At 39.8% G+C, this 20,310-nt stretch overlaps 1 protein-coding gene across 3 annotated transcripts in view; it reads left to right on the top strand.

Annotated features, from left to right (window-relative positions):
* Positions 1-20,052, top strand: part of LOC108093518 (coiled-coil domain-containing protein 40) — a 96,411-nt gene extending 76,359 nt beyond the window's left edge. Inside the window, exons 5-6 of one of the 3 annotated variants that reach the window (XM_043208427.1) lie at positions 18,930-19,138; positions 19,189-20,052. In XM_043208427.1, the coding sequence (XP_043064362.1) occupies positions 18,930-19,138; positions 19,189-19,992 (1,013 nt within the window). In that variant the 3' untranslated portion in view covers positions 19,993-20,052. Of the gene's footprint in view, positions 1-18,929; positions 19,139-19,188 lie in introns of those variants that run through there. The other 2 variants (XM_043208428.1, XM_043208430.1) reach the window with 2 other exon arrangements.
* The last annotated feature ends 258 nt before the right edge of the window (positions 20,053-20,310 follow it).

The raw sequence follows: 20,310 nt of genomic DNA, 5'->3' as shown, positions 1-20,310 counted from the left end.
TTTTTACCATTTTGTTCCCACGAGTAATAGTCATTTAAACGGTCGACGCCCCCAGAGGTCCAATAATAAGTACATTTATCTTAAACATTGCAATGTATGGTTAACATAAAAATGGTTAAAAATTAAAAAGTTTTTTTTAACAAATTTGATTAAGTTTTTATTAGTTTTTAATTCGTATTCTGTTTAATTCATTTAGTGCTTCATTATTGCATGGTTTCTTGCCCGTTAGTTTGTTGCAGTCCAACTTCGCTATACGTAGTCCCTGCAAAGATCTTACTCTACTAAGGGCCACGTAAGCTTGACCTTCTTCAAACAGTTTCGCACCTAAGTATACGACTGCGTGATCCACAGTGCTGCCCTGCATTTTATGTATTGTAGAAGCCCATGCTTCCGTCCCGTAATTGTACTTAGCTGGAAACTGTATGGCTTTCGGGTGTATAAGATGTACTCCGTCTTTTTCGAAATCAATTCGGACGGAAGGTACATCTGTTGCATACATCTGAGTTCGACGAAATTGAAGCCAAACGATTTCGTTGATGTAGCCTATAGCGCCATTTACTAATCCCTCCGAAACGTCAAAATTGGACCGTAGCATGACTTTTGCCCCCACAAATATTTCCAGTTCTGCTGGTAAACCTCCAGTTTTGTTTCTATCAACTTCACTTTCTTTAGCTCGTTTTGCTTTATAAAATAATAAATATTATTTTAACATATTGTAATTCTAAACCATCCTCAAACCCCCTGGAATACACACAAAAAATTGCATCAAAATCGGTCCAGGCGTTGTTGAGTTATGCGCTTACCAACACATTTTGCGATTCATTTTTATATATAAGATTTAGCTTACCCCGTTTGTTGTCAGATTGATCTGAATTAATCTGATGTGTTTGACAGTGACAATGATACCCATGTTGATGGGATTGATAAAACCTAAGTTATCCGCCATTTTGCAGAGGCCGCCATCTTAAATTTTAATTTTATATAGTCATTGTATTCTACTTGTTGAGACCTTTCATTTGATACCCATATTGATGGGATTGATAGAACCTACGTTATCCGCCATTTTGCGGCCGCCATCATGAATTTACAATGTTATTGACATTACTATATTGTATTGTCATCGGAACTGAAGGTGTGTACCAAAATTAAATTTCAATTTCTAATTTTGACCCTAGGGTGACCTAAATAAAACAGTTTAATTACAAGCCGATATAATAGGTGTGGAGTGTTGAGCAGCTAGTGACATAACAGACACTAGTGCTCCAACTGAGCTGTCAATCTCTTCTTTTTGGTACATGTTAGGGAAGCCATCAATATGGGTACTTACATACTTTCTGTATTTAAGCCAATCTGTTTTACTGGAAGTTAGAAGATGTGTTCGTTTAGAAAGCTGTGGATGGTCGTAGAGAAGAAATAAAATGGGCGAGTGATCCGATGAAAGATCTGATAAGTGTTCCACATGATCATGACCTCTAGGCACTCTTCTTGTGACGACAAAAGCCATCAGATCTTATTAGGATATGTTGGACAATATGTGTAGGCTTACCTGGAAAGATAAGGTCAAGCTTGTTTCTTGGTGTTATTATAGCGTTGTACAGATGTCTTCTTTTCAGATTGGTGAGTCGAGAGACCCAATGGGGATGTCTCGCATTGTAATCACCAGCCGCTATAAAACGGTCACCTAATAGGTAAAAGAACTGTACAAATTCCTCTTCGGAAATGCAGAAGCGTGGTGGGCAGTATACAGCGGATAGGTTTAAGAAACCGCTTTGGGTATCGATGTGTATTAATGTAGCTTGTAGAAAGGTTGTTGCGAATGATGGCATCTCATAATGCCTGATGCGTTTCTTGATCAGTATGCCAGTGCCGCCATGAGCCTTGCCATCAGGATGGTTTGTTTTATAAAATGAATAGCCATTTAAGTGATGTGACGCCTCGTTCAACAAGGCACACATTCTTTCCTTTCTTTTCTTATTCTTATTGTTATTGTTCTTAGTTTTATTTCTTTAGTCGTGTAAGAGAAAAACCAATGAAGTATTCTGTTATTGTAGTTCTAAGTAAAACCTGGGTAATCATTATATAAATAAGATTTAAATCTAAAACTTAAATAACGTTGCCATTTACGGCACTGTCGATCAATACGCTGACGGTTGACACGTTGCCAGATCGCAAGACCTTGCCAGATCGCGACGCTGTCAAACGCTGGTAACTCGATCTTTTCCTTTGCGGGCTGCCGTAGCGAGTTGACGTGCGCTCCACAACCCGAGCTTTTTCGGCCACCGGTCAGCCGCAGAGAGCAGACATACGCTCCGCAACCAGGTAAACCGAATCACACGTGTCGAGAACCAACGGGCGCTACAGTCACCGCGGCTTAAATAATAAGATATCGGTGCAGCAACAGGGAAACAAGTCAGGACAAGTAACAATAAAGTGAATTCTTACATTCCGATCGTTTAAATCCAGTGCATTTCTTGATTTCGTAGTGTTTCTAGAAACTAACACTAATTCTAGTGATCCCTCATTCCTGGTTGACACAGAAAACGTCGGCGTGCCCCTTGTTGGATTTATACCTCGATCCCGGCCAGTAGTTAGCGATCCCTCAGGCGAGGCCACGACATTTCCTGGTTAATCCAGAGAACATCAGCGTACACCTGTTGTATTCATATCCCGTGCCCGTAGCCGTAACTAGTATTCCTGGGCCCTCCCAGACACACTCACGCGATCCCTACTCTTACGTACCAAGCATTAGTTCCGGTACAGCCAGGTGCCTCACAGGCACGTGGGAGCTCCCGCTCCCGCTCCTTTCTCCTCTAGCTAACAGCGCAGAGTCCGCTAGAGCGTACGCAGTGTGCCCAAAGCCGGAGTCCCATTGATCCAAAACCCGCGCTCGACAATTCCTTTCATAAACAAGTTCCCCTGTAAATTACAAATTTCTTGTAAGGATCTTTGGCACGACTGAAGTCAATCCCGGCCTGAGAAGCATCGTTACATTGAAAGTAGTTTTTGTTAGTTAGTCTCTGATATAAGCATGGCGTCAATGTCATACCAATCTAGGAACTGCAACAGCTCATATTTGTGCTGAGAAATGCCATTCGCATTCCAGAAACATATTTTTAAGGAAACTATCGAAACCGATTTTTGAGAGCGCGTAAGTTTCTGCAGCGTTTGCTGTATTGCTACCATTGTGTTGGTTATAGTTACCAACATTGCTTCTACGCCATTAGGCAATTGTATATTTGCATTCGAATGTTGGCCAGTAGTATCTGAAATCTGGTTCAGGGTTTGTTGCCACACTGTATCAGCAGTGGTTTGCTGAACTGTCACCTTAGATACTGAGGCGTTCGTCCCGTTGTTAAGTAACAACAAAAGAGACTCCCGGGATCGTGGTCGTTGATATAAATAGAGAACTGTTTCGGGTTACAGGATTTCGAGCTGAAGTTATGTGTTGGCCTAGTCGACTTTTCAACTCTTTGAAGACAGGACAACCTCTGTAATTTGCAGTGTGGTTTCCCCCACAATTACTACATTTTATGGCAGAATTGGGCAGGCCTCAGTTGAGTGTGCATCTCCGCAGGCAACGCAGACTGCACGTAGAGTGCAGTAAGTCTTCGTATGACCCTATTCCTGACAATTCATACACTGCATGGGCCCATTTCGCTTGTGGGGTTCATCAACGGTGATCCTAAGGTGCAGAAGATATTGAAGCTTATGTATTGGGTTGACTTCATTATTTTTTAGTTTCATAGTTTCCGGCTCCAACTCTACCTCGAACATTGTCTGCGGAACTTTGTTTTTATTTAATATATTCATAGTCTGTTTGACATTAAAGCCCTTTACTTTAAGTCCAGCTATGATCTCATAAATAGGGACTGTTGCTTCGATACCTTTTATTACTACTTGTAGTCCTTTGCAACTTTTAAGTTGGTAGGTGTAGTAATTTATTTTTCCGTTGTCAAGGTGTTTGGCAACAGATCGATAGTCTTGTTCGTTGTCCACTTGTATTTTTGTTTCATTTATATTACCACATTTTAAGGATTTAACGTAGAAATTGTTTGCTCCTATTTGGTCAGTTATTTTTTTGATCAATTCAGAACAATTTGCCTGGCGTACAAAGATTGGTGGTGGCCTAAGTTGCTTGGTCTGAGGTTTTTGAGCGGTATTATCTTCTTTTGGGTCACTTAAAATAGAAAATCGATTTCTTGTTAGCGCATTGTTTGGAACAGTGGCTTCAACTTTCTTCGTGACTTTTGATGCATTTGTTTTTTTGGCTGCTTGTGGGCTTAATTTTCTTTTATTTGCACGTACCGATCGATTCCTGTTTGAATTAACGACGATCCATTAACATTTTTGTTATTTTTGGGTTGGGTATTGGCTAGCTTGTCAGTAAGGGCTGACGAAACAGAAACTGCAGTTGATGTGGTTGTTGTAGTGGTTGTTGTCGCCGCTAGTGTCAATGTCACCGTCTTAAACGATGGCATTGTGCTGGTCGTTGTTGTTATCAGCAGATCGTTGGTAATGTTGTAGGGGTCGGGGGACGGGCATTGGGCACTCCACTAATAAGGCGGGAGAGAGCGAGCGTGCTCTCTCCGTACTCACTTTTAGTGTTGCAGTTGTTGTCGGTTCTAACTCTTCCGCTCTTATGGAAAAGTAAGCGTTGTTCCTAATTGACGAGAGCCGACGTTCATCTTGTTGTTGTTGCCGAGCCTTGCTCATTATCGCTCTTCGTTACAGAGCTGGTGCTCTTAAACGTTGGCTTTGTTTATGATCAGCTGTATTATTGTTTTTTTTCGTTATTTAAACACAACTTGAAATACTTCCATAGGCAACACGAGTACATGTACCCATGCGTTACCTCAGCGTCTTTTCGCGAAATGGAATTCGGCTATTTACGATGTATTTTTAATTACACGGCGGAGCGATATAAAAACACGTCTGTTCTCATTGACAGTAGCAAATGAGACGCCACACTTAAAACAGCGTTTTAATTTGCTTCGTTTAATGGAATTTCAAACCTTGGCTTCTGCTTATTGCTCTGACTCGCACTTATCTTCTCATAAATTTTAAGTATCTCACGGAACTCCTTAAGATTAGAAGCTTGGTATAAGCAGCTCTTATTTTGCCTTGAGTCTGGAATACCCTCTATGATGTAATCGATGATGCTTTCCTCATCCAACTTGGACTGATTAGCCAAAGCAGTCATGCTGTAGAAATATTCAATTAAACTCTCTTTTTGAGACTTCTTCCTGTTTTCCAGCAACTTGTGGATCTGTTTTGCTGTAAGCTTTTCTCCAAACTCATTTCTTAGGGCTTCTTTCAATGAATTCCAATCATTTATTCCTGGTTGGCTGCCTAAGAATAACTTCGCAGCTCCCTTAACTAACTGCCTGCCTCAAATAAATTTTTGAAGATCAGTCCACCCAACTGTAATGGAATTTAGTTCAAAATCTGTCAGCCATTCATCGATATTGGGGGAACCGCTTCCAGTAAATGCAGAAAGGGAACCTTTAATGTCATTTAGTGTAAACGCCATGGTTGAAGGAGTAATAAGTGTGTGTGATTCTTCATACACTGATGAGTCTTCTGAAAGCTCTTAAGTTTCCTCTGGGTCTATATTATTTCCCTCAAAATAGGATACTAGTCTCTGCTGTAACTCTGGTTTGTTCCCTGAACTTTTCAAATTCAATTCTTTTCATCTCTAAGCTCTGCAACACAAAATCGTGTGATCTCTTCAACATAAATATTCTTCTTACTGAAATCTAACTCTGAAAACACTATTTCGACTATTAATATTTTTTGAATTCTTTTCTCTTAAAACTAAAAAACAATTTAAATGGGAATAATATATAGTTAGCGTTGGAATAAAATAAGTTATATAGAAAATTAAATAAAGGTCACAAGTCGTCAAAGAGTTTATACTTGCGCACTGCTTCTTTCCCGTCGTCCTTGTTGATGCACCCCTGGATACCTTAACGGATTAATGACGTCACCGCTTTCGTATCTCGTAGCTGCAGAATTTCACATGATGAACATGAGCATCACATCCTATGATCAAGGGCATCATCTTCTTCCTGCAGCACTCCACAAGTCCGATAATTTCCAGTGGTGGGCATGCTGTATCCGTAGCAAAGTAAGTCGACGCTATTGCTGGTATTGTGCCTGTGCCACTCAGCGTGACACAGTCACTGCTTAGAAATTCTGAATAATACCTTTTCATTTATATATTTCCTTATTAAAATGCATGCTCTTGGGTGTACACCCCGTTGGTCGCATATTACCTTTGATTCCTTGGTGTGCAGGCCTTAATGCCCTGGTTACACCAAAGCTCCTGTATGAGGGCTAGCCTGAGACGTTGAGTCGTGAACAGCCTGGACAGCTGATGTCGCCTTGGCCCGGTGTAAGTTCACCTGGGCTAGCTTTGTGCTGCTGTATGCAGCCATCATTGGAGCAGATGCTTCAACGTTGGTGAAGGGGGCGGGAATTCCCCTTCACTGCCTTCCGTGAGTGTGACGTCGGCCTCTATCCCACAGCTGGCGTCCAGGGGGGAATCCTGGGCCATCTCCTGAAAGGGCATGGGATGCTCCTCATCCTCACTCCTCCCATCCATGTCCGTGATTGAGCTCTTCTCTGATCCCATAGGCTCTTGTGGCTCGTCAAGGGAATCCTCGACCTCCACTTTGCCAACTGTAGGGTCAGAGGACGCTTTGTCTGACGCGGCCTTCTTCGCCGCTCTCCTGAGACCGCTCACCGAGACGGTCCCGAATCTAAAATTGAGCTGATGCCCCTTAGAAACGATCTCGTATCGGGTGAGCTGGTCGATCCCGATAACGAGGAGTGCCCCGCCTCCATCGTTCTTCCGGGAAATCACCTTCCAGGCATCCGACTCCAGCCTGTTCTGGCACCCTAGCAAAATGAGGAGTTCCTCATATAGTTCATAGCTGGGGTACCACGGCCTTCAGCCAGTCCGCTGAGTCTTGGTACAGACAGTCGATTAAGAGGTATCCGACCCTGAAGTGAATACCTCGAAATGCGACTGCCGTGTGCCATGCCTCCAAATCGGACAGCTCTTCAGGGCCCAGATACACATGTGGGTAGTCCTCAGGTAGTACACCGCCATTCTAACTCTTCAGCGGCCTCCGCATAGGAGGTGTGTGTGCCGGTGAGAGGGGCTGTGGAGGTGGAGGGTGGCTGTTTCGCACTCTTTTCTTCTGCCTTCGGCACGATGGGTAACCCAGCAGATGGCTTAGGCGGGTCTCCTTGTCGCCTCCGTTTTCGATGTGCATGGCTCATCAGGCCTTGGCGGACGGGAGGGAGGTGCCGCTCTTTGTTGCCCTCTGATTTCGACCTTTTGGGGGAGTCCGTCAAAGGGGTTAGGGTGATTTTTGCCCGCTTGCTGGCAGGTGCACTGCTTTGGGCCGGTGGTCGTGGCTCCTTTGCTTTCCTCAGTGCCTCGCCAGGGGTCATGCCCTACTGGTGGTATCTGAGGTACCATTTGACCTCTGACCCCGGAAGTCCTCTCCTGTTGGGTCGTCTAGGCTTCCTTATTGTCCTCTTGCTGGGAGGACGTCCTCCTTCTTGGCAGGCCTGGTCTTCTGTCCAGCCGCGGGGTGTGGGAAAACCGGTCGGGATGGTCCGCCTGGTAGCCCACGTTCCCGGACTGAAACAGTTGACCATTGTGGGGTCTGTCCCACATTCTTCGTCCGTGATGCACTCCTGATGGCGGTGGCTGCGCTCCTGGGTGGGCTGGTCTCACCAGGGGTCGCTCTCCGTCAAGGAGTCGGTTCTCGAAGTGTCTTGCGACATGTTCTTCATGTTCTCGTGGAGTTGCGGAAAATGTATGGTCCACCAAGGCAGAGATCCGTCATACCCAGATAAGGCATATTTAGGGCAGGTGGTCGCCACTGGCCTGAACCCTCCCTGAGAGACTGGGCTATTTGTTAGTCCGGGCCCTCAACAAGGATGACTATCGGCACGGGTTGGATGACACCTTAGTCCTTAGTCCACCTTAAAGGGGAGGGAAGTAGGTTGGTAGTCGTGAGGAAAGAGGGGTGTGTGAGGCTACAATTTTGAAGACGGTCATTAGCTTGCACTTATTCGTAACGTTCGCTATCAGCAACCTGAGCCTCAGCTTAGCCCCCTCTAGAACATCTCACTAGGTTTCAACAGGTTTGCCATACCTAAGTTGAACCTACTTTTAAGTCCCACTTTGAACGAAAGCTCCCTACTTTTGGATCTTCAAAGTGTTACACCAGTTTACTCCCCAGGTCCTGACAGAATTCTTGGGTGTGTTCTTAAACACTGTGCTATTGCATTGAAAAAACCAGTTCTTAATCTAATTACCGTATCCCTAATTTAACAGTCTCCCCTTGTTTAGAAGAATTCATTTGTTATTTTCCTTCACAAAAAGGAAAACAAGTCGGATCCAAGCAATTATAGAGGTATTTCTAAATGGTCAGCAATTCCAAAGCTTTTCGAACAAGCTATAAATGCCCACTCGCAGCGCCTTTGTATATGAGTCATATCTCCATCCCAACACGGATTTATGAAGCATAAGTCTACTATAACGAATCATTTTAAGCTCACGTCCTTAGAGCCAAATGTCTTTAAAAACCTCTGTAAATCACTTCCTATTCATTTGAAATCTTAACATGATAGGGTTTCCAGCTGATTTTTGGTAAAGTTGCGCTTTAGCGGCTTTTGTTAAAAATGGGCTATGAATTTTTTTTTGTTTAAGGGATACCTTGGGGCCTAAACATTAATAAAAAAGTGGCGGAAAGCTTGATTTCTAATTATTTATTTGTAAAAATGCAAAAAAAACAACTGGCCATAGCTTTTCTGGATATTCACTCAGTACCATAAAATCACTCTGAGTCATTTCGCAACCTTTACAGCGTTCAGTATTAAAATTGGCAGTGTCTGACATGGTGAAATTGTTTAATATCTTTTGTTTTTAAATTTTCACACAATTGCAGCACTTTTCATCCACAATACACGGTGCGTCCATTAAGTTTCGAGACTGATTCCATAAATCGCAAAATAAACAAGATATTTCAAGTTTTTCAAATTTATTATTCGAAGTATTCTCCCTTCGCTTTAATACACTTCTCACAGCGATTCAATAGTGATTCAAATGCGTGCTTCAGCTCATTTTGTGGAATAGCCTCCAATGCTCATGTCGAAGCCGTTTTAATGGTCTCAACATCTTCAAAAAAGCATCCTTTCAACTTCAACTTCAACTTTGGAAACAAGGAGACGTCACACGGCGCCAAATCAGGTGAATACGGTGGGTGGTCCAACACACAGACTTGATTTCGGGCCAAAAACTGACGAACAATGATTGATTTGTGACTCGGCGCATTGTCGTGCAACAGACACCATTTGGCGCTTAGTTTCTGGATCATACTGAAAGCACCATGTTTCGTCGCCAGTAACAATTGATTTCAGAAAGTTTGGATCATTTCTGGCGGCTGCAACGACTTCTCTGCAATGATCTTTGCTCTTTGTTCCATGTTGGAATTTCAACATCAGATCAAAAACTGTTTAGGGAAAACTGTCATATCCTTGTTATTTGTCAAGCAAATGTAATGAAGTTTGACACGTCAATAGAAAAAGGTTTAAGCTTTAAAATGCACCTTCGAATACCTAGATGGCGCTACTATTTGCTGAGATATGGTTCATGTCTCGAAACTTAATGGACGCACTGTGTATGTACATTCTTTCCGGTAAAGTTTTTCGCTTGAAAAACAAGGCAATGTTCTAAAACGGGCAGTGATAATTGCTATTTTTACACATACATAACTTAAATTTACGCTTTCCGCCAATTTTTTATTAATGTTTAGGCCCCAAGGTATCCCTTAAAAAAAAAAAATTCCTAGCCCATTTTTAGCAAAAGCCGCTAAAGAGCAACTGATCTTTTACGTAGGATCGTTAGTTATCTCATTGGTCCTGAAGGAGTGGAGATCGGACCAGTCATTTAGTCTTAGAAAGTTGGCCCTGCGAAAACAATGAATTCGCTTAACTGCCGTTATAGCATTTTCTTAAATCAGGATGATATGGATCTTTAGCCAGCGTAAATGGTGTTGCTTTCGTGAGAAATACACTTTTAGGATTTGAGACAAGGCACAAAACACAGAGTTACACACAGAGATCAAGTAGACCGTCAATGAATTCATTGTGGCCTATGGGTTGCAAAGAATTGGAATTATCATCCGAGGACCACCTAGTTCCAGGTATACTAACTGATCCATATCAGACAAAGAACTCGAAATTGACTTTATAACTGATAGGTGTCTTAAATAGTCCGTAAGATCGGACGAAGGAGGTATGGGGTAATAAAAATTAACCTGCCAGAGGCGAACAGTTTTAAACAATCAAAAATTTTAATTCCAAGTTGAAAAAAATCTTTTTCAATACCACTTCTGACATGAGGTTAGCGTCCACTGCTATAAGTACGCCCCCTCCCCGTCTAGAGTGACGGTCATGCCTTTATATTGTGTAATTACCGGGAACAACTTCGGAGCTAAAGACCTCCGGCTTTAACCAGGTTTCTGTGAACACAATAACTTGGGATGCAAACGAAAAGCTATTAGTAAATAATTTGTTTAGCTTGATACGCAAACCTCTTGTATTCTGATAGCTAATTAGAAAATAAGTGGTTAGGTTTTTGAGGGAATTTTGAGGGAGGAGCACAGATGGATGTTAGTCCCACCGAGCCTTTCTTTTTATTTTAGCTACGAACTCCTCCATTTAAGCGCGACAAAAATCACTCGAGCATCTGATCATTATTTGGTCTTGAATATAAGAAGAGACATCAAATGATGTGAGATCAGATAGTAGCCGAGAAACAAATATTTGTCTCATTTGTGGAATCCCTATAAGAGGTTTTGGTACTGCAGGCTGTAGACCTGCAGTGACAATTTGGACGGTAGTCAGGTCTCAGAAGCCTCTTGTAGATGTATACTTAGCTGGTTAGGTGGAATTACAGGCTAAGAACCGTCCTCAGACAAATCAGATCTTTTTATTGGCATTGGTCGCACACGCTGCACTGTGATTGAGGGGTTGCTAAAGACGGCTGCTGAGAGTATAGCTATGCCAATACTAGTGACCAGTCCCTTTAGTTTGGCGCATGAAAGATTCCATCTCATTCTCAATTTTGCGATTAGCTTCACAGCAGAGCTGCAAGCCAAGGCCTTTACTAAGGTCATCACTTGTTCGCCCTGTGAATCGAGCGTACTTAGTGTGCACCATCTTGCCACAAAGCCAACAAATAAGTTTGGTTTGTTTAGGCATAATTACCTGACAGCAAGTTTTTTTTTTTGAGCAGAAAATATACGTATATACTCGTATATTAGCTAATACGCCCCACTGTGCCAAGAGAAAGTCAATCGAAATTTGTAAGCGAGCAATTCAAATGTACCGCAAGAGCGTGTAAATTGCACGCTTAGAACTTTCAAGTTTGTTAGTACAAAAAAATAAAGAAAAAAAGCTTGAGAGCGGGACAGTTAATGTGCATACACTTCCAAAAACAGCACTACCGTACACGGATGAATCACAAAAAAATCAAAAAGAAGAAAAATCAAATTACATATTAATATTTAAGCTAAATGCTCAAATAACACTGTGCGACAAAATTTAACGAAATGTTTGTTTAAGTTACTTTTTTGATTGTTTTCGGTTAAGATGCATAAATTATGCACAAAAATATCTATGCCACCTTCTAAGAGATAGGATTTCTTTTTTTATGATAAATTTTATGAAATTATTATTATGAAAATAATTAACACAAAATATTATTTTTTTTACTTCCAATAAACTATTATTTTTTTTTAAAGTGAATTTTTTTCCAGATTTTTTTTGGCTCTTTCAGAGGTATCCTCGCGTAACAAGTTTCATACGTAGTCGCCCAGAGTATAGAGCTGGGAGAAAAAATTTTTAAAGCATTGTTATAAAAGCCTAACGGTATATTTGCTTCATACATTTTAATTAATAGATATTGAACTTGCATAAAACGCTTATAACGGTGAAAAAATATTTTCCCAATATGTGAATATAAGGCTGTGAAATATGCAAAAACACGCGTTTTTGGGACATTTGAGTGTGCGTAGAAGCTGATTGGCTATTGATATTAACAAATCCAAAAACTTATATTCTTATTTTTTTATTAGTAGAAGTGAAAAATAAGAAAAAATCAACTTAAACATTTTTTTGTCGCACAGTGTAATCAGTCGCTAAGCTAACGGTTTCGAAATTCAAGTGCAATAAGAAAACGAAATATTTAAATTTAAAAACAAAACCACCGCTGGTTGTCTAAATAAAAATGAAAAAAAGAGCTTATACAATTTTTATAACACAATTTTTATAATACAATTTTTTATAATACAATTTTTAATTAATAAATTTTTTGAATTAAACCATTCTGTTGACAAGGAATGGAAGTACTGGTATACTAATCGAGAAATGCATCAGGCACTTTGAGTTACCATCATTTGCAACAGCCTATAGTATATGCAAGCTACATCAATATAGATTGATACTTAAAGCGGTTTCCAAAACCTATACGCTGTATGCTGCCCACAACACTTTTCCATTTCCGAAGATAAATTTGTACAATTCTTTGACCTATTAGCCGATCGTTATTTTACGGCTGGTGACTGCAACGCAAAACATACACATTGGGGCTCTCGACTCACCAACCCCAAAGGAAGATAGTTTAACAACGCTATAATAGCACCACGAAAAATGCTTCGCCTTATCTCTGGCCGTCAGAAGAAGATTGCCTAGAGCTCATGTTCACTTTTAACAAACACTTAATGGATGTCTCATCGGATCACTCACCCAATTCTTTTCATCTCTACGATCATCCACAGTAAAATAGATTGTCTTAGGGGCCGTCCATAAACCTCGTGACGCTAATTTTTGGCTTTTTTGACCCCCTCCCCCCTATGTGACGCATCACAAATACAACTTACAACCTCCTTACAACAAAGCGTGACTCTCTGAAGAACCCCCCACCCCCTAGGAGCGTCACGAGGTTTATGGACGGCCGCTTAAGAGGGGGGTTTTAAAGGCCAACAAAAAGGCTATGTTTAATTTTTTTTTTGCGGCGAAATAAATAATTTTTTTTTAACATTTAGAAATAAGCCTGTGGCGGTTAATCTTCCGAAGCGCCAAAAAAAAAGTTGTTTTGCGGTGAACATCATAGGGCGTTTGACGGATCATCTTAAAAATAAAAGTGCGTAAAAAAAATGCGTTGTAAAGATAATGAGTTTCTCAAGATAATCAGGAAGAGTTTTTATTTAAATTTTTTTTCTAATTTTAGCTCAATAAATCGCTGTTAATTAATTTTTTAAAAATACAAAAAAAAATTAAAAATTAAAAAAACACTCTTCCTGATTACCTGCATTTATGTGGAGCATTTGTGTTAAAAATTTGAAAAGGATTGGTTCAGTAGATTTAGAGTTCTGATGTTCACCGACTTTCAAAATAACGAATTCGGGAAATTCGATTCAAAGTACTTTTATACATAAGAATACGTCGAAATTCGGTCGTTTAAAACGCTGTAACTTGGTTAGTTTGACTCTAATTGATCAAAATTTTTACACACTATTTTCAACATATTGGTCTTTAAGGAAAAAAATTTAAAAAAAAAATGGAAACAAACATTTTTTAAAACTTTAAGAGTGACTGAGGTTTAAGAAAAAAGAAAGCGGCAGGACACGATTTAATCTCTCCCAAAATGATAAAATGGAATGAACTATTCAATAGTATGATGAAATGGGGCTATTATCCACAACAATGGAAAAAGTGTCATCACTATCCATAAAGTCGGAAAGGACAAGTCCAAGCCTTTATCATATAGGCCACCCAGTCTTCTGCCCTGCCTATCAAAGATATTTGAGAAGCTGCTCCTGAATCGTATAATGCCATCCAAAATATGGTTTCCGCGAAAAACACGGAACCTTAGTTTAGTAAAATTAAAACATTGCTTTCACAGAACATCTATAAAATACTGGAGTCATATCATGTGCATAGACGATTCGCAGTCGGATATAAAAATTTCCTCTCTGAATACCATCCAATTGAAGTCGGAGGAGCTCAAGGTAACGTACTTGGACCAACGCTGTATATAATTTACACACCAACCAGCCTCACAACAACCTCAAGATTTGCTGGTGATACTGCCATTCTAAGTCGATCTAAGTGCCCCATAAGAGCAGCGCAACATTTATTAGCTCATCTCGGGCTTTTGAAGATCTTATCGTGTTAGACACTAACAATAAGTTTTGATTCTTAATTTTTTGGATTGAGATCTTTCAATTAACTCAATGTTACTGCTGCTGGCGTTTGCCTATAGTTCAGAGCCATATGTTCAGACTATATGCAGTTTTTTTTCTCTTTTTTTAAAGGCCATTCGTAGTCTTTGGCTAGTTTTAACCTCTCCTTTGAGCAAAGAGCCCCTGGCCTACAAATCTCGACGAAGCTTTTTCTTCTCGCAGCAACTCCTTCATGTGTACGATATACAGTTGAACATTAATTGTTGTGCACTTTTTAGGTTCTGCTGTTAGGTTTGAGTGCTTTACATTCAGCGACATTACAGATGATTGTGCTTCTACTGAGTTATCTATGCTGTCTTCTGAGTTAATAATTGTACAAACAGTTTTAATGGAATATAGAAAATATGATCGTTCTAACAAAGCTCTCCGCAATCATTTGGGTATGGGAAACCCTTCTTGTAATTGCAAAGTTAATCAGATCTGGTTGTTTCTTTGGATCAGTTGGCCAATATGTAGGCTTGCCGTTGAAATAATGTCAAGCTTATATTGTGGAGTAATTAATGAGTTGTATAGTTGTCACCAGCTGCTATGAAGTGATCTAATAATTAATTTAAAAAAGCGTGGTGGGCAGTAAACCGCGGTTAGGTTGATGCAACCGCGTTTCCTCCAACTTGTATTGTTGTTGACTTAAAGTAATTTGTAGCATATAAAGGTGATTTGTTTGATAAAATATTTATTCGTTTATATGGAAATTTTTTTTTTAGTTGTTTGTCATGTTGAGCAAGCAACTCCGATAGTTTGAGTCTGTGCTGAGAAAAATGCCATTTGCAATCCAGAAACGTATGTTTAGGCGGGACATTTAAACAGATTTCTGTTTAATCATAAACTCTAGAAGAAGAGGTTGATTCCGCACGAGCTGCTGGAGCGTTTTCTATATAGAAGTCATTGCACTTGTGAGCGTTACCAGCATTGCCTCCAACTTACAAGGCATCTCAGAAGAATTTAAGAGCGTTCACTGACTGAGTAGTGCCCTGTCCTTATTGAACTGTCGGCTTAAATGATTGCACATTGCACTACTGCAGGGATTGGATATGGCCCCTCTTTGAGATGCAGGTATCCGCAAACAACACATACTGCGCGTAGTGTGCTTTCGTATGCCCGTACTCTTGGCAATTTGTACATTGAATAAGGCCATTCCGCTTCTGCGTTTCCTCAACAGTTATTCTACGATGCAGTAGGATCTGTAGATTATATATTGGATGGACTTCAAATTTTTTATAGCCATGCTGCCGGGTAATAATTCTATTTTGAATATTGGTACTTTGTTTCTGTTTATTATGTTCATAGCCATTTTGGCATCAAAACCCTTATCTTTGAGTGCATCTTTTATCTCGCTCGGTGTAACAGCTGGTTCTATTCCCTTTATTACCACTTAGACCTTTGCTGCTTTTTAGTGGATAAGTATAGTATTTCATTAATCCATTATCGAGGTAGCTTTCTTTAGATCGCTATGTGTCTTTATTGATGACTTGTTTCTTTATTTCATTTATGATTTCCCCTTATTATAGGCATTACATAGAATGTGTTTGCGCCAATTTTGACAGTTAAGTTTTTAACCAGTTCGATGCAGTGGTGCTGGCGTGTTTCGGTTAGTGTGGGTGAAGATCGTCATTATTATTGTTGTCATCCTGATTACAAAGAATCGCAAATCTGTTATTTTCCAGTGTGTTCTTTACCTAAGACTTTTCAACTGTTTTTATTATTATCGGCACGCTGGTTTTCATCGTTGCTTATGGGTTTAGTTTAGCTTGATTTGGACATAGCGATCATGCCAAATTTGAATAAGCGATCCATTAACGACTTGGGTGCTTAACGTAGAATAACGCTAACTTGTGTTTGGTGAAACGTTGAGGATACTGTAGAATTGAGGGCCACCGCCGATGATTCTTGTTTGACTTCTTATGGTGCATAACAATCGCTGCCTTCATGGGTGGTATATTTCATGGCGGCCTACTGGTCTTAATTTTTATGTTGAAATACCGGGCCGACGAACCAACTTGTAGAGCCGTCCAAGCTTGGATCTCGAACCTATTAAGTACTCTATTCGAAAACGTTTTTAGCCGAGGGCACCCACCATCAAGCAGCCACCTCATAATTCTTTTATACTTCTCCAACTTTTAGTGCTACGAATTAATTGAACTTTCGAGCATCAAAGCGAATCCAGCACAAAACGTTTTTTAAGTCTGTCCGAAAAACTCTCCAAATGATATAAATGGTCATCTCGTCTTCCACAGATTTGGATAACCGCAATCCCAGTACCACCGCTAGCGGTTTGGAGAGGCGCGACTCAGGCCCTTGAAGCTCGTGTTTCGTCGTTCTCATCATCTCCGGCTCTCCACTTCAGTCCTTGTACCTTTTCATGGACCTCGTTTATAGCAACGAAGCATTTTCACCTTCAGTGAAGTGAAGTTCATCGTCGCATCTTAAGTCATCCTTCTGCGTGAATTTTTCGCACGTAACCAAGCGTAACCATTTCGATCGACGCTCGAAACGACGCCAATAAAGCGGCTCCTGCATGTGGGCGCTACATATGGCCGCAGGCCACTGCTCGGAAAGCTCTTTGATCGCTCTCTCCCGCCTTATTATGTCCCAGCAGCACAACATAATAACAGCCGTGGAGTGCCCAATTCCCATCCCCCGATACTTACACCATAACCAACGATTTGTTGATTACGACAACGACCAGCACAAGCAACTAATTTGTGTACGTCAGGCAACTTGTGCAGACTTGACGCCGTTAAACCTTTCGCGAAACACCTTTCTGGAATACAAGAAGCACTTGACGAAGTGAAGGAACTCAATTTGACTGCAGAGACTCTCCGGGACATCAACGGTATTCAAAAATATATGAATTCGTTCGAATGTATCTTGATATCGTCGTCCTTCAAGCAAGAGGAGCTACTATAGACGTTGAAGTTGACAATCTGAAGGGTCTCCTTTCAGATTTGCAGTTCATACGAAATCGATGGGACCTCATTCTGAGTGAATGTAAACTTGTTGCAAGAGGGTGGAACATTCCTGAAACTTTACCAACAATTCGAAAAAGAAAACGTGCGAAAGTTTTTTTGAATGATGGTGACGCAAGTCCAGAAACCGACATCACTTCTGAAGAAGAAAAATTCAAGACCACCATTTTCTTCACCATCATCGATTCGGTCATTGCAGGAATGACAAAAAGATTCAAAGCAGTAAAAAATTTGAACGAAGTGTTCTCGTTTTTATAGAAATTCACCACGTTGGATGAAGATACTCTTCAGACGTCTGTCGTAGAATTCACGAAGAAGTAGGTAGCTGATGTTTCCGAAGAGTTGAAAGATGAAATCGTCCACCTCAAACATATATATGTAGATAATATTGAAAAAAACCTTCCTCCATTTGCATTGCTGAACGCTCTGTACTCAAAAAATCTTCAGAATCTTTTCCCAAATGTCTGTGTTGCTTTGAGAATTTTTTGTACTCTCCCTGTCAGTGTCGCTAGTGGAGAACGCTCCTTCAGTGTTTTATCGCGAGTTAAAAACTTTCACAGAACTTGTTCTACACAAGAGCGTCTAACTGGTCTGGCGATTTTATGTTTGGAGGCGGAGTTAGCAAGGCAGTTGGATTTCAGCGTAATAATCGATTCCTTTGCCGGTAAAATTGCGCTTTAGCGGCTTTTGCTAAAAATGGTCTAGGAATTTTTTTTTTTTTTTTAATGGATACCTTGGGGCCTAAACATTAATAAAAAAGTGGCGGAAAGCTTGATTTCTAAGTATTTATTTGTAAAAATAGCAAAAAAGCAACTGGCCATAGCTTTTCTGGGTATTCACTCAGTACTATAAAATCACTCTGAGTCATTTCGCAACCTTTACAGCGTTCAGTAGTAAAATTGGCAGTGCCTGACATGGTAAAATTGTTAAATTTCTTTTGTTTTTAAATTTTCACACAATTGCAGCACTCTTCATCCACAACACATTCTCAACGGTAAAGTTTTTCGCTAGAAAAACATGGCAATGTTCTAAAACGGGTTGCCTCGCGGCAGTAATAATTGCAATTTTAACACATAAATAATTAAAATTTAAGCTTTCCGCCACTTTTTTATCAATGTTTAGGCCCCAAGGTATCCATTAAAAAAAAAAAAAAATCCTAGACCATTTTTAGCAAAAGCCGCTAAAGCGCAATTTTACCCCTTTGCCTCTGCAAAAGCGCGAAAAGCGAATTTAAGTGGATAAAAACTAACCGTGATAGCGACGATAACTTGAAAATTAGTCCTTTTTTTATAACCGTCATGTTACAAGTCCTTGCCTTTTGTGTTCACGCCATTCTCGAATATTGTGTCCACTTCGCAACAATTTATTTTTGTCAGAAAATAAAATTTCACATTACACTCTAATTTTTATATTGATCTTTATTATTCGAGTAGTAGTAGAAATAAAATATATTTGAAACTTTCGTTATTTTCGAAAATATTTCTTATTATATAGGGGCCCGTGAGTTGTACCCCCCGGTCCCGAAATTCCTTCTCGACGGGCCTGCTGATTTAATACGTTTATAGCAGTATCATTACAAACTTTATTTTCCCAAGAAATATTATATGATATTATATTTAAATTATACTTTCAGAGCTATCCATTATAAAGCAGAAGTCGCTTAAAATTGATCAAGAGCTGGAAGTCTCCCAAAAAAAAAACAAGGACCTACAGCTATTTATTCAAAAATTTACATCGAAATTAGAACTACTTAATGACAAAATATACAAAAAGAGAATGTTTCACGATTTTGAAGAGACAGAGTTCGAGCACGAGCAGTCTGACCACACTCAAAAGCTTAAGGTAAACTCCCCCCTTACCCATTTATTTTTTAAAACCCCTTTTTATTTTAGGCCGCAGAGCTTGGAATATTGAAACTTGAAGACACCATTAAAGAGCTTCAAAGCGAAATCGAACTTCATAAAGATTTGGTTATGGATAATCATAGGGAAACACTATCGTGGGAAACCAAATATAAATTGGTCGAAGAAACTATTCAATGGATCAAATTAGAAAAATCTGTGCATGGTGAAATTGGTGTAATGAAAACCGAAATACATCGTATGAACATAAGATATAGTCAGCTTAAACGAGCACAAGAAAGACTAGTTCTTGATCTCGAACATTGCGTTATGCATCGCGAACAAATTTTTGTAAATGCATCAGTTCAAGAACACATGCAAACAAAAATAAAAAAATCAAAAAATGTTTCTCAAATACAGGTAAAACTAGATGAAGTTCATAACAGGACAAAACTTATCCGAAATGAAATAAAGTTTTTGTCAGAAAAGCAATTAATCGATGATGTAAACAAAATTGAGCGCATTATTTATATGTTGCGCAGAATTCAAACGGATCTTAATAACATAATAAAAGACGATGCCAACATTCAAGATCGAATAGAAGAAGGTGTTTTAGCTAAACACGCTAATTTGGAGCAAATAATTCGAAAGCAGATGAGGGCGAAAGCTTACCGAAAATTAAATCATTTAAAATCGCAACAGAAAATAGTTCGTTCGGAAAAGGCAGTTCAACAAATATCACAAAAACAAAGCGAGCTTAATTACACTCTAGTAGAAAGTGCCCTTGCACTTTTATTAGACTTTCCTGATAAGAAAACATTTTTTACAAAAGTACTTCATGTTCTAAAAGATTAGTGCTTCCATAATTCTGTATCCAAATTGCTTTTTAATAAAAATTATAGTTTTAAAATTTAATCTTTTTATTTTTCTAGTTCGTCCGTATGAACGTCGAGGTCTTGGGAACTTTAAGAGCTAGAATATTGGGACTGTGTAAATATCTGAAAAAGTTTTTCAGCTAGAATATTGGGAATCAACACGTTAATATAAGTGTTTAGGTGAAAAACCTACTCCCACATTAAGGCCCACAAACCCAGAAACTTGGTTGGATTTATAGCTTCGATAGTACTTTGTTTTTGCACAGTTTTGGTTGGTTTATGTTTCGAAGCATGATTA

This window comes from Drosophila ficusphila, unplaced genomic scaffold (genome assembly GCF_018152265.1).
Source record: "Drosophila ficusphila isolate 14025-0441.05 unplaced genomic scaffold, ASM1815226v1 contig_47, whole genome shotgun sequence".
NCBI lineage: Eukaryota > Metazoa > Arthropoda > Insecta > Diptera > Drosophilidae > Drosophila > Drosophila ficusphila.
Note: the sequence above shows the minus strand (reverse complement) of the source record. Positions and strands in the feature narration are given on the sequence as shown.